Source organism: Neophocaena asiaeorientalis, unplaced genomic scaffold, assembly GCF_003031525.2.
Source record: "Neophocaena asiaeorientalis asiaeorientalis breed wild unplaced genomic scaffold, Neophocaena_asiaeorientalis_V1.1 scaffold399, whole genome shotgun sequence".
Taxonomy (NCBI): domain Eukaryota; kingdom Metazoa; phylum Chordata; class Mammalia; order Artiodactyla; family Phocoenidae; genus Neophocaena; species Neophocaena asiaeorientalis.
Genome location: NW_020173964.1, coordinates 2,422,505 through 2,443,748, shown reverse-complemented (window position 1 = coordinate 2,443,748; position 21,244 = coordinate 2,422,505). Strand labels below are relative to the sequence as shown.

The following is a 21,244-nucleotide window of genomic DNA, read 5'->3' as shown; positions in this document are numbered from 1 at the left end:
AAAAAAAAAAAAAAAAAAAAAAAAGCGTCAGAAGTATATAGTTGAAAGCAACAGTATATGTTAAAATGTGACTTCAAATCAGTAGGTCATTGCCATATTTCAGCACATTGAACCAAAACCTGAAGAAATTAACTCATTTGCTGTGGGTATCAGTTGAGCCTTGCAGACTGCATCTTTATTGCAGTTATTTTATTGGTTGTGTTTCACACATTCCTTTGTGTTTGTGTGATCGTTTAGATATTGCCCTTCACAACACCAAATAATATTTCGATTCCTTTTTAAAAAATTAATTTTTATTTTTTGCTGCTTTGGTTCTCCATTGCTACACGTGGGCTTTCTCTAATTGTGGATAGTGGGGGCTACTCTTTGTTGCGGTGCGTGGACTTCTCATTGCGGTGGCTTCTTTTGTTGCAGAGTATGGGCTGTAGGTGAGCGGGCTTCAGTAGTTTTGGCACCACGGGCTTTAGTAGTTGTGGCATGTGGGCTCTAGAGTGCAGGCTCAGTAGTTGTGGCATGTAGGCATAGTTGCCCTGCGGCATCTCTCCGGACCAGGGATTGAACCTGTGTCCCCTGCATTGGCGGGCGGATTCTTAACCGCTGCGCCACCAGGGAAGTCCCCTCGATTCCTTTCAAATTCAGTTGAATTTACTTTTTCTGATGACTTTGAAATGTTTATAATTTTTTCATGGGTCATTTTAAGTCACTTGATATTTAAGAAAGTGTAGATGTTCACATTCAGTTCTTAGGTCTTAGATAACCTCTGGGGCCTGGAGAATAAATGTTGACTAATGTTAGTTCCTAAAGGTTCAGCAGTTTGGAATGTTTTATGCTTTCAGAAGAGCTTGCTGAAGAGTTACCATTTCTTATCTTTTAGCACTTTTCTTCCTTTAAGGTGCTCTGATTTGTTTAGTGAATGGGAAACCTTAACTGCCCAGAATAATAGTCTACTTAATGTTTTTATTTCCAACATTGTCTTCTGAGCTACATTTTTAAGGAAAAATTTTGATATTTAAAAACTTTTAATGCTTGGAATTACAATTAATAAGGATGAGACCATCAAAGGGAAGGAGAACATATTTACTGAGCACCTGCTGTGCACCAGACACTAGGCTTGGTATTTCACAGGTATTATCCTGATCCTTAAAACTACAAGGCTCGAGTTATTATCTCCACTTTTCAATTGGAAAAACTGAGACTCAGATAAAGTAATATGACCCCAGTCGTGCAGTTGGTAAGATGTGGGACTGAAATTTAAATGTAAGCCTAATCAACTCCAGTTCTGCATACTAGAGCTGACAGCTTCTTTCTCGACTAACTGACATTCTAGCTTCCTGTCTGTCCAGCCTTAGCTCTCATTATCACTAACTGGTAATTATTAGATGTCCATCTGTACATAGTGCTTCCTGAACATACAGGTAAAGAGTTACACTGTTGAAGATGGAGCCATTTTGTGTAAACTTAAAGTCTGGAATACACTGATATTCTCATGCTATGAAAAAAGTACTTCTGGTTCTTGTGTGGGGTAGGGAGGTGCTGTTACAGAATGGCATTGATTAAATGGAATAACATCATCTAATTTCCATATTAGGAAGTATAATTTTGGGGTGACTTGGAAATAAAATTGGGTAAAGGAGGAGAGAACCTTAGGTAGAGTTGGAATTGATTTATTTGTGTTCTCAAAGTTCTTGAGCTCTTTTGGTAGTAACATCTACTGTGTATACCACATATGAGCATTGTCTAGTTTTTTATTTTACAGATGAAAAATGTACACAGAATGTTTCATTAGCCTAGAATCAGCTTACTGAGGTGATAAGGAGAACTTGAATTCTAGAGGATTTGGTTGTTTCAGCTATGTGGCCACTAATTATCAGAGCTTCTTGTGAGATAGGTCATTGGCTACATTAATCATTTAATAAATGTACCCTTATACCTCGTCACCTGAATAATAGACATCTTGAAATTCATTGTTTCTAAGTTGACCACCCTTACAAATGAAGTAGTTTATTAGAGTATGCATCATTTGGTAATGTGTTAAGCAAAATAGTTTTTAATAATAATAAAACTGTTAATCTATTTAATAATTATTTTTGACTTCATCATATTTAAATCCCAGGTTTTAAGTAATTTCCTTACATCTAAGCAACTTGTGCGCTCAATTTTAAATGAATAGAACAACAATAATGAAATGGTAGGTTAAGGGGGTAAAAGCAATTTCTCTGTCAAATGAATTAATGTTTAGAGACATTCTACATACTTGGGTTTTAAAAGTTCACATTTTGCAAGCCCATTTACCTTTCAGTTCTTGAAAAGGGCCTGTTACCTTGTTAAAAAATAATCCACAGTGGGGCAGCAAGGAGCTAGATGCATGACAAAGGATCTGATAAGCAACACATGCTTTAGGTGCTGAGGAAGAACATGTTTGACTTGAGAGAGAATGTGAAAGAAACATCCATTACTATTTTTTCTACTCAAGAAATCAGGTGAAAAGGAGGTCGTCTACCCTTTCTGATATGAAATCTTAGAAGATGTTTTCATTGGTCTGTAAAATTTACAGTTCATAATTTGACCTGTACTAGAATTAGATAACAGACCATTTTCATGAAAGACATTAGTTTAAACTGGCCTGCAAAGAATACTATTCACTTGAGAGCATTAAGGACCCTTTTGATTTTGTGTATTTGTATTATCTTTTATTTAAATTACTGTTTTTTAAAATGACATATTTTTGACTTCCAGGGAAAGGCGTAGGAGGAGGAGCAGGAGTTCTTCCAGATCACCAAGGACATCAAAAACCATAAAACGGAAATCTTCTAGATCTCCATCCCCTAGGAGGTAGGTTGAAAGCATGTGCTAAAACTGAGGAGGAAGCAGGGGGAAAATTTTCTCTTTTCAGTCTATTTTTTTTAACTTTATATTTTGAATGAGTAATATGTAACGTCTTTACGTGGTTTAGAAATCCAGAGAGTATAAAAAGTTATATAATGATAAGTCTTAACTTCCAACTTCCACCCAGGTGTCCATCTACCCTGTTCCCACAAGTAATGACTTTATTAGTTTTTTTGGTATATCCTTCCAGTTTTGCATATAGGTACAGATGAAAATATATAATTTTTATTTTCATCTTCTACAAAAGGTAAAACAAAATATACATGGTTGTACAATTTGCTTTTGTCACTTAACTACCAGGAGAACTTTCTGTATTTATCAGAAAGTACTGCTTCATTCCTTTTTACAACTTCATGAACTTCCATTATCTAGCAGTACCTGGTTTATATAACCAGCCTGCAGTAGAATGGGTTTTCTTAATTTTCTTTTTATAAATTATATAAGTCTGTAATGAACAGCTTTGTACGTACATAATTTTGTAATGTGCAAGTATGCAGAGAAAATTTTCGTAAATGGTATTTATTGTTGGGTCAGAGGGTGAGTGTGTTTGTAGTTTTGAGCAATTTCCTTCCCTATTGTCCTTCATAAAGATTGGCAGCAGCTTGTACTTTAACCAGCTATGTATGAGAATGCCTGTTTCCCTATAGCTACTGCAGATTGTTACCAAAGTTGTGTATTTTTGTCCATCTGATAGATGAGAAGTGGTACCAGTATATAGTAATTTCCATTGCAGTTTTCTTAAGAGTGAAGGTGACCATCTCTTCATATATTTGAAGGCCATTTGTATTTCCTTTTCTGTGAGTTGTATACGTTGCCGATTTTTCATGGAGTCTGTTTTTGTGGGGGGTTTTTTTGGTTTATTTTTTCCTATTTCCAGGAGTTCTTTTTGTATTAGGGAGATGATTCTTTAGTGATTTGGTTTCAAGTATCATTCTTACTTTGTCATTTCTTCTTAGAAATTGTTTATGAGACTTGATTTTATAGAGATTTTTGATTTATGTATAGTTTAATTCCTCAAGTTTTTTCTCTTGTGACTTCTACATTATGAGTCTTAAAGGTAAAAAAAATCTTTCCTATTCCAAGGTTATAATAAAATTCCCCCATTGCTTCTTCTTGTACTTTTATGCTTTTAATTTTTGCATTTACGTCTTTGATCCATTAGGAGTTTATCCTTGTTTGCCATATGGTACATTGATTCAATTTCATTTTATCTTTCTAAATGCTTCTTTGTTCTTCCAATATCATTATTAAAAACTCAATTTTCCTAACACTAATTTGATGTATTTCCTTTGTCATATACTAAATTTTTCTGTCTGTGTTGGAGTCTATTTCTGGGGCTTCTCTGCTGTGGGACTGGTTTGACTGATAATTTGTGTACCAGTAGTGCCCCATGCTTTTAATGATTCAGATTGTATAGCATTTTAAAATATTTAGTAAGGCCCGTTCTTCCCCATACTCCTCATTGCTCTTTTTATGAGCTTTCTTGACCATTCTTGTGTGTTTATTTTTCTGTTTGAACTTGAGTTAGTTGTCTAGGCTCTAGAAATAAAACCTACTGATAATTTGTATTATAGTTGCATTACATTTATTAATTAGGGAAATTGATGAATAGATTATTAAAAAATAAAGCTTTACAAAGGTGAGTCTTTCTATCCAGGAACATGGATGGCCTACTTATTCAGGCCATCATCCTTAGTGTTTTTTCATGAATGTTTCAGTGTTTATTTCATACAGGTTTTATGCATTTTCAGTTTATTTTTAGGTATGTTTTACTTCTTTGTTCTTGTAAATGAGGTCTTTTCTTTCATTATGTCATGTAATTGGAGATTGGGTTTGTACATAGGAAGGATATTGATTTCTGTATGTATATATTTTCATCCCACTATCTTACTGATGGGTCCTAAGTTTTCAGTTGGTTTTCTGTGGTTTTCTAGGTATAGAAGAGAAACTTTTAAAAAGCTTTCCCCGGGTAGAAGGAGCATGTTTCCCAGCAGGGCTCTTTTGTTTATTTGTTCGTGGGTTATTATTTTTAGGTGAGAATAAAGGAAGGCATAGGATATTTAGGAGGTAGGCCAATTTTTTTTTTTAATACTTGGCTCGTGAAAGTCAAAACTTTTCTCAGTTGTGAACTCAAAATAGACAAAAAGGTGTATTTATATTTGCAAAGTGTCACTTCCTTCCCCATTCCTTTTACTTTAGTCTGCATCCACCCTCTGTAAGTGATCAATTGTTTATCTTTCCTTGTGTTTCTTTTTGCAAAATTAAGCAGATACATGTCTTTGAATTTCTCCTTTTCTTCACAAAAGACAGCATTCACTATCACTATATACACTGTGTGTGTGTGTGTGTGTGTGTGTGTGTATGTGTGTGTGTATGGTCAGTGACTATACATACCCAGCCCCACTTCCATCCTGAGTTATTTTTTCCTTTTTTTAAATTTTTTTAATTTAATTTAATTTTTTTAAATAGATCTTTATTGGAGTATAATTGCTTCACAATACTGTGTTAGTTTCTGTTGCACAACAAAGCGAATCAGCCATATGCATAAACATGGCCCAATATCCCCTCCCTCTTGAGCCTCCCTCCCATCCTCTCTATCCCATCCCTCTAAGTTATTGAAAAGCACCAAGCCGATCTCCCTTTGCTATGCTGCTGCTTCCCAGCAGCCAACTATTTTACATTCGGTAGTGTATATATGTTGATGCTACTCTCACTTCGCCCCAGCTGTGCCTTCCAACCCCATGTCCTCAAGTCCATTTTCTATGTCTACCTCTTTATTCCTGCCCATCAGTACCATTTTTTTTTTTAGATTCCGTATATATATGTTAGCATACGGTATTTGTTTTTTTCTTTCTGACTTACTTCACTCTGTATGACAGACTCTAGGTCTATTCACCTCACTACAAATAACTCAGTTTCATTTCTTTTTATGGTTGAGTAATATTCCATTGTATATATGCGCCGCATCTTCTTTATCCATTCACCTGTCGATGGACATTTAGGTTGGTTCCATGTCCTGGCTATTGTAAATAGTGCTGCAGTGAACACTGTGGTACACGTGTCTTTTTGAATTATGGTTTTCTCAGGATATCTTCCCAGTAGTGGGATTGCTGGGTCATATGGTAGTTCTATTTTTAGTTTTTTAAGGAACCTCCATACTGTTTTCCATAGTGGTTGTATCAATTTACATTCCCACCAACAGTGCAGGAGGATTCCCTTTTCTCCACACCCTTTCCAGCATTTATTGTTTTTAGATTTTTTGATAACGGCCATTCTGACAGCATGAGGTGATACCTCGTTGTAGTTTTGATTTGCATTTCTTTAGTAATTAGTGATGTTGAGCAGCTTTTCATGTGCCTCTTGGCCATCTGTATGTCTTCCTTGGTGAAATGTCTATTTAGGGCTTCGCCCATTTTTTAATAAGGTTGTTTATTTTTATGCTATTGAACTCCATGAGCTGTTTGTATATTTTGGAGATTAATCCTTTGTCTGTTGTTTTGTTTGCAAATATTTTCTCCCATTCTGAGGGTTGTCGTCTTTATGGTTTCCTCTGCTGTGCAAAAGCTTTTAAGTTTAATTTAATCCCATTTGTTTATTTCCATTACTCTAGGAGGTGGGTCAAAAAAGATCTTGCTGTGGTTTATGTCAAAGAGTGTTTTTCCTATGTTTTCCTCTAAGAGTTTTAGTGTCTGGTCTTACATTTAAGTCTTTGATCCATTTGGAGTTTATTTTTGTGTATGGTGTTAGGGAGTGTTCTAATTTCATTCTTTTACATGTAGCTGTCCAGTTTTCCCAGCACCACTTACTGAAGAGGCTGTCTTTTCTCCACTGTATATGTTCTTGCCTTCTTTGTCATGAATTAGGTGCCCATATGTGTGTGGGTTTATCTATGGGCATTATATCCTGTACCATTGATCTGTATTTCTGTTTTTGCGCCAGTACCATACTGTCTTGATTACTGTGGCTTTGTGGTATAGTTTCAAGTCATGGAGCCTGATTTCTACAACTCTGTTTTTCTTTCTCAACATTGCTTTGGCTGTTTGGGGTCTTTTGTGTTTCCATACGAATTGTGAAATTTTTTGTTCTAGTTCTGTGAAAAATGCCACTGGTAGTTTGATAGGGATTGCATTGAATCTGTAGATTGCTTTGGGTAGTACAGTCATTTTCACAGTATTAATTCTTCCAACCCAAGAACATGGTGTATTTCTCCATGTGATTGTCATCTTTGATTTCTTTCACCAGTGTTTTACAGTTTTATGAGTACAAGTCTTTTGCCTCCTTAGGCAGGTTTATTCCTAGGTATTTTTTTGTTGTTGTTGCAATGGTAAATGGGAGTGTTTCTTTAATTTCTCTTTCTGATTTTTCATTGTTGGTGTATAAGAATGCCGGAGATTTCTGTGCATTAATTTTGTATCCTGCAACCTTACCAAATTCATTGATTAGTTCTAGTAGTTTTCTGGGGGCATGTTTAGGATTTTCTATGTATAGTGTCATGTCATCAGCAAACAGTGGCAGTTTTAATTCTTCTTTTCCAATTTGTATTCCTTTTATTTCTTTTTCTTCTCTGATTGCCGTGGCTAGGACTTCCAAAACTATGTCGAATAATAAGAGTAACGAGAGTGTACATCCTTGTCTTGTTCCTGATCTTAGTGGAAATGCTTTCAGTTTTTCACCATTGAGTATGATGCTTGCTGTGGGTTTGTGATAGGTGGCCTTTACTATGTTGAGGTAGGTTCTCTGTATGTCCTTTTTCTGGAGGGTTTTTATCATAAATGGATGTTGAATTTTGTCAAAAGCTTTTTCTGCATCTACTGAGATGATCATACAGTTTTTATTCCTTAATTTGCTAATGTGGTATATCATATTGATTGATTCACGTATATTGAAGGATCCTTGCATCCCTGGGATAAATCCCACTTGATCATGGTGTATGATCCTTTTAATGTGTTGCTGGCTTCTGTTTGCTAGTATTTTGTTCAGGTTTTTTGCATGTATGTTCATCAGTGATATTGGTCTATAATTTTATTGTTTTGTGATACCTTTTTCTGGTTTTGGTATCAGGGTGATGATGGCTTTGTAGAATGAATTTGGGAGTGTTTCTCCCTCTGCACTTTTTTGGAAGAGTTTGAGAAGGATCAGTGTTAACTCTTCTCTAAGTGTTTGATAGAATTCGCCTGTGAAGCCATCTGGACCTGGACTTTTGTTGGAAGATTTTTAATTACAGTTTCAATTTCATTACTTGTGATAGGTCTGTTTATATTTTCTAATTTTTCCTGGTTCAGTCTTGGAAAATTGTTCCTTTCCAAGAATTTGTCCTTTTCTTTGTGGTTGTCCATTTCATTGGCATACAGTTGTTTGTAGTAGTCTTTCATAATCCTTTGTATTTCTGCAGCATCATTGTGTTTCTCCTTTTTCATTTCTAATTTCATTGATTTGTGTCCTCTCTTTTTTTCTTGATGAGTATCGCTAAGGGTTTATCAATTTTGTTTATCTTCTCAAAGAACCAGCTTTTAGTTTTATTGATCTTTGCTATTGTTTTCTTCGTTTCTATTTCATTTATTTCTGCACTTTTCTTATGATTTCTTTCCTTCTACTGACTTTGGGTTTTCTTTCTTCTACTTTCTCTAGTTGTTTTAAGTGTAGGGTTAGATTGTTTGAGATTTTTCTTGTTTCTTGAGGTGAGATTGTATTGCTATATACTTCCCTCTTAAAATTGCTTTTGCTGCGTCCCATAGGTTTTGGGTCATCGTGATTTCGTTGTAATTTGTTTCTATGTAGTTTTTGATTTCTTCAGTGATCTCTTGGTTATTTAGTAGCACACTGTTTAGCCTCCATGTATTTGTGTTTTTTACAGTTTTTTTTCCTGTAATTGATTTCCAATCTCATAGCGTTGTGGTCAGAAGAGATGCTTGGTAGGATTTCAGTTTTTTTAAATGTTCTGAGGCTTGATTTGTGAGCCAAAAAGTGATCTACCTGGAGACTGTTCCATGTGCACTTGAGAAGAAAGTGTATTCTGCCACTTTGGGGTGGAATGTTCTATAAATATCAATTAGATCTATGTGGTTTATTGTGTCATTTAAAGCTTGTGTTTCCTTATTTATTTTCTGTTTGGATGATCTGTCCATTAGTGTAAGTGGGGTGTTAAAGTCCCCTACTGTTATTGTGTTCCTGTCGATTTCTCCTTTCATGGTTGTTAGCATTTGCCTCATGTATTGAGGTGCTCCTCTGTTGGGTGCATAAACATTTATAATTGTTATATCTTCTTCTTGGATTGATCCTTTGATCATTATGTAGTGTCCCTCCTTATCTCTGTAATAATCTTTATTTTAAAGTCTGTTTTATCTGATGTGAGTATTGCTACTCCAGCTTTCTTTTGATTTCCATTTGCATGGAATATCTGTTTTCATCCCTTCACTTTCATTCTGTATGTGTCCCTAGGTCTGAAGTATGTCTCTTATAGACAGCATATATACGGGTCTTGTTTTTGCATCCATTCATCCAGTCTGTGTCTTTTGGTTAGGTCATTTAATCCATTTACATTCAAGGTTATAATCGATATGTATGTTCCTTATACCGTTTTCTTAATTGTTTTGGGCTTGTTTTTGTGGGTCTTTTTCTTCTTTTAATGTTTCCCACTTAGAGAAGTTTCTTTAGCATTTGTTGTAAAGCTGGTTTGGTGGTGCTGAATTCTCTTAGCTTTTGCTTGTCTGTAAAGGTTTTAATTTCTCCATCGAATCTGAATGAGATACTTGCTGGGTAGAGTAATCTTGGTTGTAGGTTTTTCTCTTTCATCACTTTAAGCATATCCTGCCACTCCCTTTGGCCTGCACAGTTTCTACTGCAAAATCAGCTGATAACCTTATGGAGATTCCTTTGTATGTTGTTTTTTGTTTTTCCCTTGCTGCTTTTAATATTTTTTCTTTGAATTTAATTTTTGTTAGTTTGAGTAATATGTGTCTTGGTGTGTTTTTCCTAGGGTTTATCCTGTATGGGACTCTCTGTGCTTCCTGGACTTGGGTGACTATTTCCATTCCCATGTTAGGGAAGTTTTCCTTTATAATCTCTTAAAATATTTTCTCAGACCCTTTCTTTTTTTCTTCTTCCTCTGGACGTAATTCAAATGTTGACTATTTCCATTCCCATGTTATGGAAGTTTTCCATTATAATGTCTTAAAATATTTTCTCAGACCCTTTCTTTTTTTCTTCTTCTTCTGGACGTAATTCAAATGTTGATGTGTTTAGTGTTGTCCCAGAGGTCTCTGAGATTGTCTTCACTTCTTTTCATTCTTTTTTCTTTATTTTCCTCCTCAGCAGTTATTTCCACCATTTTGTCTTCCTGCTGTATTCATTCTTCTGCCTCAGTTATTCTGCTATTGATTCCTTCTAGTGTATTTTTCATTTCAGTTACTGTGTTGTTCATCTCTGTTTGTTCTTTAAGTTCTTCTAGGTCTTTGTTAAACAATTTTTGTATTTTCTCAGTCTGTGCCTCCATTCTATTTCCAAGATTCTGGATCATCTCTACTCTCATTACTCTGTATTCTTTTTCAGGTATATTGCCTATTTCCTCTTTATTTATTTTGTCTTGTAGGTTTTTACCTTGCTCCTTCATCTGTGACATATTTTTTTGCCATCTCATTTTTTTTTATGAGTGTGATTGTATTCCTGTCATACTGGTTGTTTGGTGTGAGGCTTCCAACACTCGAATTTGTAGGCTATTGGGTAGAGCTGGGTCTTGGTGCTGAGATGAGGAACCCCATGAGACCTCACTCTGATGAATATTCCCTGGGGTCTGAGATTCTGTTAGTGCAGTGGTTTGGACTCGGAGCTCCCACCACAGGAGCTTTGGCCTGACCCCGGGCTCATGGACCAAGATCCCACAAGCTGCTCGCGGTGCCCAAAAAATAAGAATAAATATAACAAAGTAAAAAATAAAGTTAGACTAGGAAACTAACAGATATGTTTGGAAGAATATAAAAATACAGATGAATCAACAACTGGAAGGTACATCAGTACCACAATAGTAAAAAAGGAGGAGGAGGGAAAAGAAAAAGAAAAAAAAGACGGGGGAGAGAGGTCTTGGCTGTGGAGGGTGGGGCCTAAGCAAAGGCGAGGTTTGGGTGGTGGACGGGGCCAATGCTCAGGACCCCCAGGGCTGGAAGAGGCCCTGGGAGCTGTGGGGAGCTGGCTTTTAGGCCCAAGGAACAGAAGGGGCCAAGGAGTGCCCCCCACCCCTGGTCTCAGAGGGCCGGGAACCTCACCTGGGAGCCCAGCAGGCTTCCTGGGCTCGAGTGGGCAGGGCAAACACCCTCCTCTCCTTTCCCGCTCCTCCAGTCTGGGAGGGCCCCTCCCGCCTGCCTCTCCTGATGTCCCCAGCCTCCCTCCTATGCCCCCAAGGACCCATGCGTCCTGGAGGGGGCTTTGGAGGGGAGGCACCAGCCTGGGAGCTCCGCAGGCTCCGTGGCCCGAGTGGGCCGGGCAATCACCCTCCATCCTCTTCTGCTCTTTCTGGAGGGTCCCTCCCCCCTGCCTCTCCTCATCTCCCCGGCCTCAGGGATGCCGATCCTGTCTACCCTCCTCTTCTCCTCCCCCCTCAGTCCCCCTACATCCTACCGGTTCACTTTGGGGTTCCCCCTGTCTCCTTAGGCATCAGAGTCCCCCACCAGTGGCTGGCAGGCGCCCTCTGAGTTATCTTTTAAATTGAGGAGTAGTTTATGTAAAATAAAATTCACCCTCAGTGCATTTCAGTGATTTTTAGTAATTTTCATTGCATTTTTCTTAAGAGTTCACAGGGTTTTTTTGTTTGTTTTTTTTGCGGTACGTGGGCCTCTCCCGTTGCGGAGCACAGGCTCCGGACGCGCAGGCTCAGTGGCCATGGTTCACGGGCTCAGCTGCTCTGCGGCATGTGGGATCCTCCCGAACCAGGGCACGAACCTGTGTCCCCTGCATCGGCAGGCGGACTCTCAACCACTGCGTGACCAGGGAAGCCCAAGAGTTCACAGTTCTGTGCAACCATCGCTGCTACTTAGTTCCAGAACATTTTTTGTCACTTTGAAAGAAAGCCTGTACCCATTAGCAGTTACTCCCCATGGCTCCTTACAGCTACTAATCTACTTACTGTCTCTGTGGATTTGCTTGTTATGGACATTTCATATAGAGTCATATAACATGTGTGGCCTTTTTTTTTTCCCTGATATTTATTTATTTATTTGGTTGCACTAGGTCTTAGTTGCGGGAGGTGGGCTCCTTAATTGCGGCTCCAGGGTTCCTTAGTTGCAGCTCACCAGCTCCTTAGTTGTAGCATGCGAAATCCTAGTTGCAGCATGCATGTGGGATCTAGTTCCCTGACCAGGGATCAAACCCGGGCCCCCTGCATTGGGGCATGGAGTCTTATCCACTGCGCCACCAGGGAAGTCCCTGTGCGGTCTTTTGTATCTGACTTCTTTGACTAAATGTAACATTTTCAAGGTTCATGCATATTGTAGCATTAATCAGTACTTCATTCCTTTTTAGGGGTGAATAATATTCCACTATGGGTAAAACCAGGTTTTGTTTTTTAACCATTCATTAGTTGATGGACATTTAGTATTGTTTCCATTTTTTTGCTGTTATAAATAATGCTGCTGTGAACATTTGTGTACAAGTTTTGATGTGGACACGTTTTTGTTTCTATACCTAGGAGTTGTAATTGCTGAATCATATAGTAATCCTCTCTTTATCTTCTCGAGAAACTGTGAAATTGTTTTCTGAAGTGGTTGCACTATTCTGTATTCCCATCGGTAATGTACAAGTGTTCCAGTTTCTCCACATGCTCACTGACACTTGTTATTGTCTGTGTGTAATGATATCTTGTTAAGGTTTTGATTTGCATTTCTCTAATGATTAGTGATGTTGGGCATCTTTTCATCTTTTCATTTGTGTATCTACTTCGAAGAAATGTCTATTCTAGTCTTTTGCCCATTTTGAATTAGATAATTTGGTTTTTTGTTAAGTTTTAGTTCTTTATATTCTGGTTGTTAATCCCTTACCAGATAATATGATTTCTATGTATTTTTTTCCTATACTGTGGGTTGTGTTTTCACTTTCTTTGAGTAAGTATCCTTTGATGCACAAAAGTTTTTTAATTTTGATGAATTCGAATTTATCTGTTTTTTTACTTTCATTGCTTTTTGCTGTCATATCCAAGAAATCATTGCCAAAACCAGTGTCATAAAGATTTTCCCCTGTGTTTTCTTCTAAGGGTTATGCAGTTTTAGTTTATATATTTAGGTTTTTGATCCATTATGAGATAATTTTTACATATGGTGTAAGGAAAGAGTCTAAAACTTCATTCTTTTGCATGCGGATGTCCAGTTTTCCTAGCAACATTTGTTGAAAAGCTTGTCCTTTCCCTATTGAATGGGTCTTGGCACCCTTATCAAAAATCATTTGACCATACATGAGACCATATATTTCTGTCTTTTCCATTGGTCTGTAAGTCTCTCCTTATGCCAGTACTACACTGTTTTGATTACTGTAGTTTTGTAGTAAGTTTTAAAACCAGGGATTGTGAGTCTTCCAATTTTGTTGTTAAAGATTGTTTTGGCTATTTGATGTCCCTGGAGATCCTGTGGTTTTTAGGATGGGTTTTACTTTTTCTGCTGGCAGTGCCAATGGGATTTAGATAGGGATTGCATTGAATTTGTAGATCACTTTGGATACTATTGTTATCTTAACTCTAAGTCTTCTGATCCAAGAACATGGGATGTTTTTCCATTTATTTATGTCTTTATTTCTTTTCAGCAAATTTTTTGCCTTTTTGGTTAAATTTATGCCTAAGAATCTCATTTTTTTTTTTTTTTTAAAATAAACTTATTTATTTATTTATTTTTGGCTGCTTTGGGTCGTTGCTGCACGTGGGCTTTCTCTAGTTGTGGCGAGCGGGGGGTACTCTTTGTTGTGGTGTGCGAGCTTTTCATTGCGGCAGCTTCTCCTGTTGTGGAGCACGGGTTCTAGAGCTCAGGCTCGGTAGCTGTGGTGCACGGGCTTAGTTGCTCCGTGGCATGTGGGATCTTTTCAGACCAGGGCTCAAACCTGTGTCCCCTGCATTGGCAGGTGGATTCTTAACCACTGCACCACCAGGAAGGTCCCAAGAATCTCATTCTTTTTGATGTAGTTGTTTCCTTGGCTTTAATAGTTGTATATAAAGATATACATACATAAATAATGTAGCAAATGTATTTTTCTTTTGAATATGCTAGTAGTGGTTTTTGGTTTTTTTTTTTTGCTTTGCAAAAGTTTATGTAGGCATACTAATGAATCTTTTATCGTACCTGGAATTTTATTTATGGCTAAAAAAATCTTCCCCTTCACTCAAGTTAGAAAGAAATTTATTCATGTTTTCTTCTAGTACTTGTATTGTTTCATGTAAAAAATTTAGGTCTCTAATCCATTTGGATTTATTTATTTATTTATGTGAATGAGATATGGACCCAGTTTTGTCTGTTTCCAAATAATAATCCAGTTGTCCCCAAGTCTTTTATTTATAAAAGACGAACTTTGCCCCAGTGATTTGAGATGCCATCCCTTTGTTTTATTGAATTTTCATAGGTACTTGGGTCTGTTTCCTAAGTGTTTTTATTTGTTCCCCTGGTCTTTGTGTTTATTTTTAAAATATTCATAATTAAGACAAAAAGGTTTAGAATTCCATATTAAGGCTAATTATTTTGAATAGGTGTCTGTTATGCTTCTGATAGGAAATGCATCGTTTTTTTTCCCTCTAATTTTAAGGATATGTAATTTTTACAAATGGAACTTGTTCATTCTATCTTCTGCTTAATGTTTGCTCTTGAATTGGTGGATGGGCCTTTTTTGTAATTGTGAATGAGAGGGGAGGGCACATGGCATAATTGGTTATTTGAAGTTCCATGTTTTCCTAGAAGTCATTCAGCCTTACCTGAGAGCCATATCTGATTCTTTATCATTTTTATTCTTTTCTGCTTATTCATTTTTTACTTTGAAAAGATGGGTAAAAAAATATTATATGTTTTGTTTTGTTTTATCCTGATTACAGTAGGTAAATAAACCTTGAATGTTTCAAAACTAAGAAATTGATAATACAGAATTGTGTTTTATATGAACACCTGGTGGCCTCTGCGGTAATGACTTGTGTGTCTAAAAAATTAACTGGGTGTGGGGTGGAGTTAGGTGGGCTACAGGACTCATTTATGTTATTTGGTCCACCAGGTTACTGATACGCTTGTTTACAGTGCATTAATGTTAGGTAAGAATATTTTGTCAACATTATAGTGGGTGTTTACTTTTTTAGAAGTTAATGACATTATTAATATTCTTATAGCAGAAATAAGAAGGATAAAAAGAGAGAAAAAGAAAGGGACCACATCAGTGAAAGAAGAGAGAGAGAACGTTCAGCCTCTACAAGAAAGAGTTGTAATGACAGAGATGGGAAGGAAAAGGTGGAGAAGAACAATACTTCACTTAAAGTAAGAAAGTCGTTCAGTGTTTAGGGTTTGAATAATTAATGTTGGAGATTGTTCTTCTTTATTGCATAGAGGTAATTTTATACTACCAGTGCCTTGTATGTTTTTGGTGCTATTTGTTAAATTGGTAGTTTTCTAACCTAATTTTTGAAGATAAGAACTAATTAATGTAATGTTTACTAGTGTAAACAATTGCATTCCTTATTTTAGAGAATCACAGAATGGCATACAATAAATTTTAACTATGTACTGGAATAGTTTTACTTGTTGCCATTTTCCTCACTATATTTGTTTTAGCAAATTTGACAGGTGATGTTATCATTGGTTTTGTAATATATACCAAAGTTAGGTTTGTTGAATTAGAATAATTAATGGAAAACCAAATTCCACCAGGTAAGGGTTTTTGTTTTGTTTTCCTCCTTTTTTTTTTTTTGATAAAATATTTTAAGTACTTGTGAATTAGGTTAATTCCCTTATTATACTGGTAAGTATATTTGTGTTTGGAGATCAATTATGAGTTCTGAAGCTTTTATTTTACAGTCTTATTTATTCCCATACTGATAGAGGTTTATCATCATTGTAAGTAACATTGATAATATCTCCTGAGCACTTAATACATTCCAGGCTCTGTTCCACATGTTCTCATTTAATTCTCCGTTAAGTTGAGAGCTGAATTTGGACTGTTCTTAAACAGTCTTTGTTAGGAGGAATAGTGATTTCTTTTTCTACATTCCCTTATTTTTGCTTCTTTGGTATCCAGATTACAAATCTGTCCTGGCATCTATGGGAACTGTTTTACTTTCAGCCGATCAGTTCCACCTTTCAAGTCAGTCAGCAACGTTTGTTGAATTCTTTCCTAGAGTTTCTATTATCTCCATAGATTGTCCTATCTTTTATTAGAAGTACAAAGGACATATTGATACGTTTGTATATACTATTTATATGAAGATGTAATGAGAGATAGTACCCAGTTTGACTAATTCACAAAAGATAAAGTTTTAGCCAGAACTAGATGTAGTAGCAGACAACTCTTGAGAAAAATATTAAATGTATACCTAAATATTCATTGTAGGAGAAGGAGCACAATAAAGAACCAGATTCAAGTGTGGGAAAAGAAGTAGATGACAAGGATGCACAAAGGACTGAGGAAAACAAAGTACAGCAAAATGGGAATTGTCAACCAAATGAAGAAAACCTCTCTACCAAAACAGAAGCAGTATAGGACCTACAAATGCACCTCTCAACACACGCTGGAATAGAATCCAAAGCTTTGAATTCTCTCAACAAGATGTTAAACAGTGAAGAAATCCAGTAGAGCATAAAGATATGAGCTAACAGCTTTTTTAGTTGTTAGGTGACTTTGTGGCCATCTTGTTACTGAGTAAGAAAATAAAGCATGGACGTCGTGAAAATAACAGGTGTTACCCAAACTCCTCTACCCAAACTCCTCATCTTCTAAAAGCTGTGCATTTCCATGGTGGCTGACACACTTGTCATGTGGTTTGTTAAGTGTTTGCGAAGAACCATTAAAATAAATGGGACATTAAAGATCTAAATTTGTACTATCCATTAAAGACTGGAGATAAGCATTGGAGGCTCTTTTTAAAAATGCTAGTAACTGATTTTGTATTGTTTTACTTTTTTTTTTAATTTCAATATATTACAGATTGATGATGTGCTTGAAATTGGTGCAAATATATACACACCCTTGTAAGTGCGGAGTATGTAAGAAGTTTTAACATTGACTTCACAGGATTTACAGTGATTGTGTTAAATTCTCACTATTGTGCTTTCTTTTGCTCACTGTTTAGGACAGCAGTTTTTCTTTAAAATAGTTTTACAGATTCAAGTTGCTTACATGAGTGGATTAAAAACCAGCTGACAATGCATGCTACTGTTCTTTTTCAAAAGGAAGAACAACTGTGTTGAATACTAATAATATATTAGTATTCAGTGTTCAGAATCATTGGGTCTTCCCACAAAATAACCATTTCTTTTTGAACTCTTTTGACATTTCCAAGCTTATTATGAACAGTATCACAGTGCGTGTCGTCAGTTGTAGGTGGCAAAGGTGCCACTTATAATAAGAAAACTGGGTTTTCAAAATGGGCTATGGGAGCACAAGCTGAAGCTTTAGTGCCTTCTACAATGTGGTATACTGTTTTCTAGAATTTTATATGGACTAGTCATTCTCAATTCATATGGAATTTAGATGGATATTCCATTCCCTCCCATAGAGAAGTGTGAAAGTGGTATGTCAGAAGAGCTTCTTACTTGGTTCACTTAATATGAGAGGGAAGTCTGTTTTCAAGAATGACTTTAGAGCTTAAAACAGCAATGCAGTTTTGGGACCATCAGTTTCATACTGTGATCATTGAAAATGAAGCAGCATGTTCTTATTTTACTTAAAGCAGAACGCTTTAGTTGTCTACATTGGATGGCCTTAATTATTACCTCTCAATCATCTTCTCATAAATGATGTGCAGAAATTGTACTTAAAGGAGAGCATATGAGTTTGTCTTATGTGTAAGGATATGTTTACTTAAGCTTAAAATATAGGTCATCCGACATTGTTAGGCACACTTTTGGCAGAAAGTATGCAAGTAGTAAAATGACAACATTGCTAATATTTTCCCCCAGAACACAACTCATAGTTTCAGAACTCTTTTCATTGTTGTATTTCCAAAAGTTATACCTTTTAATTAGCATGTTATTAAAAAATCAAGTATAATTAGTTTAATGCAGTCTAATACAATCAAATTACTCAGTTGCCTTACCTCATGGGAAGAGTTACTTATAGATTTAAAAAGCTGAGTAGCACATCAGTTACTTGGTTTCAACTTGAGTTTTCTTTTAATGTTAATACTATTGAAATTTAAGTATTTGGTGAAGAATGGAAAGAATTGCCCTTATTGCAAGTAATGAAGCCTGGTTTGATTATGAAGCTGCTTAATTACTCCTCATGTGTTCAGAATTACTGTGTTTTTTTTTCCTTTTTTTCACTGTGTACATTAAAATTTTTGAAAATGCTTTACTATGTAAAGTATAGATGGTCATTTTAATCATTCAACCACATACGGTTGGCTGGTAAACAGCTTATTTTGATATAAGAATGCTTGGGTGTATATGGAAAGATTGTGAAGGAGTGTGTGTGTCTTGCATCAAAGCTTCTTATTTATGATATGTAAGTAGAATAGAGCAAATGTTGTTTGAATCTTTGTTATTTTTAGTACTATTTCTCTAATAAAGCTAAGTATTTTAGAGGAAAGTATTTGTTCATGCATTTCAAAACAGCATCTTAGGTTTGTCCTGTTCTTGTTTTAGCTGGCATATAAATTGTTTTGATATGGAGAGTGCATGTTTATGTGGTGTGTAAAGCCATCATTTAAAGTTTGAGTATTTTCTTGTACTCTGGACTCTATTAAATGTTTTTTATGTTGGTAATTAACATAGTTATTTGGTTCCTGCTGCCAGTTATTTTTCTTGATGAGGTTTATTCATCTTTAAAACAGTCATACTAATCTTAACAGACACTGATTTATAAAAATTGGGCATGAATAGGAATACAAGAGGTCCGGAGAAAGTGAAATCATTTTCTTAAACAGGCTTATGGAAGCAAAGCTTTCTAGGGTCTAGAGGTACTGGAGGGAAGGAGGGAGTGTGTGAGTGTGTGTGTGTGTTGTGTGTAAGACAGAGAGAGAGACATCTTTTTCTCTTTGTTCACTTTTAAGCGCTGATATGTTTTCTTTTATTTTTTTCTTGTGAGGTATTTTTTTATTTCTTTAAAACTGTCTTTTTCATCCCAGGTAGATATTGTCAGGAAAACTTGAGGTAAGGCCAAGAAGACAGCCATTTTACACTTAATACCTTCTGTAAATTTTCTTTTTCATCTTGATTATATAGCGAGTACATTCTGTTCCTTAAATTGTAGTTGCTATTCAGCATTCTAGACAAATTCTCTTGGTCCTCTTGTTCTTGCTTTTCAGCATTGTGCACTTAACTGGTAATAAAAGATGGTCCTTCATAAGCTAGCCAGTTTCATGTGAGGAAACAAGTATAAAACCCTCAACTTCCACAGCTATCTCATTATTATTTTCCATTGAATCTAATTAACTTATAGTTACGAACACACTAGTCAGCTTGTGATTTTTCTGTTTAGAATCTTTTTTTCCAAGGGGTTCAGTATACGCTGTGTTGATCTTTAGAAGTATCATAGAGACTTAAATTTTGACATGCCTCAATTAAAAGTAAAAACCGGCATTTAGAATCAATTTTTTTTTTTTGTCAAGAAAATAATTTCTTTTGTGGTATTAGTCATCTTCAGGATGCTCATTCATTCCTATATATAGGTTGCTACCTTTGAAATTAAAAAAAAAAACAAAACAACCTTGAGCCAAATCTGGTCTCACCTGAAGATATTATTCAAATTTAAGGATTATAATATATACTAATGGCTTTTAAAAGTTTTTTAAAAACCTATTTGGAATAGTATGATTTGGTTTAAATCTTTAGTAGTTGAATTAGCAGTTAAAATGAATTCTTTTTGAGGGATGCATTAAGTAACATTTCAGTGGGACATTTCTTATATTTTCATTGGAAGATAGTATCTGGTTTTAACTGGGTAAGTTATGAAGTAGAGCTGTTTCCACAAAGTAATTATGTTCCTTATGTGTTTTAAATATTTTTTTAAAAAAATTCACTGCCTATATACTTAGATGTTCTCATGTTTATTTACTAATGTAATAGTCATTTAAAATTAAATTGTTTATTTTCAAATTTCAGAAGTTAGTGCTCTCAAAGGGCTAAATGATATTTCTGGAAGCAGGAGTCGAGTATAAATGTAATAAAATAATCTTTTAAAATAAAATTCACTTCCCTACTTAAACTTGGGTTTGTGGGTGAATTTGTTTTTCTTAAATACACTTTTATTGGTGATGCTGCCAAAGAGTGGTACATGATTTTAAAAATAAAAGCTAAAGCTGAAGGTAGGTTGGATTTAGTAACTAAATTTCTTTCTATTCCATTTAAGGTACTTTTATAGTTTCTAGCAATTAATTATAATTGTTTATATATAATACATTTCTTAACATACTGTTCTTAAAAGCAGATTTTTAGCCTGTTGCCTGATTTTAAATTTACTTTGTATCTAGCTAACATTTTAATTTTGAGAATTGCCAACTTTTGTAAAACTTCACAAATTTTACCATTAAGATTTGTTTTCCAAGGATTGGAGTAGAATAATAGTTCTCTCCATTCTTGATTAACTTTTGTTTGCTAGATGGATAATTTCTTAACTGTATATGTAAGTTCAAACTCATGAAATTCATGCTGAATTAGAGTTGAAGAGATTGAGTTCCACCTGTTTAAGGTTAGTGGTAGGCAAAAAACTGTTAGGAAACACGCTACAGAATTCTCTGATTTCCACAGAAGGTTACATTTGGGTGTACTGTGTAGTTGTATAGGTAGTTCAATTTAATAGTTAAATATTACTCTCCTTCATCTTAATTAGGTTAATACAGCAGTGCTTATTCTTTACATAATGGCTATGGATTATCAAGGGAAGGGTTCAAAATGTAAACAAAAAGGTGCTGCATAGGTGGTGTATATTATGTGAGTAGGACTACTTCCATATGGTACTAGTAAACATTTATCAGATGCTGCTGCTATTGTGTTGCTATATTTTTAATAAAATGAAAATCTTAAAATCTTTCCACTGTTGAGTAGTAATTTCACCGAATTCTAAGACACGTTTTTGCATATTTACAGCTTATTTTTAATAACTGAAAGGTTTGGTAACAGCCTCTTTAGGGTTCAGAATTACCACCAAAATAGAGGTTTTTGATCATTGGGTGTACTTCATGTTGTGTGGCAATAACTCTAGT

The 21,244-nt window shown here is 35.6% G+C and overlaps 1 protein-coding gene across 4 annotated transcripts in view; it reads left to right on the top strand.

The window, feature by feature from the left end:
- Window positions 1-20,247, top strand: part of SREK1 (splicing regulatory glutamic acid and lysine rich protein 1) — a 53,060-nt gene extending 32,813 nt beyond the window's left edge. For 3 of the 4 annotated variants that reach the window (XM_024753078.1, XM_024753076.1, XM_024753079.1), the window contains 3 exons: window positions 2,737-2,832; window positions 15,221-15,365; window positions 16,435-20,247. In XM_024753078.1, coding sequence (XP_024608846.1) covers window positions 2,737-2,832; window positions 15,221-15,365; window positions 16,435-16,584 — 391 coding nt within the window. In that variant the 3' untranslated portion in view covers window positions 16,585-20,247. The remainder of the gene's footprint in view (window positions 1-2,736; window positions 2,833-15,220; window positions 15,366-16,434) is intronic. The other variant, XM_024753077.1, reaches the window with a different exon arrangement.
- The last annotated feature ends 997 nt before the right edge of the window (window positions 20,248-21,244 follow it).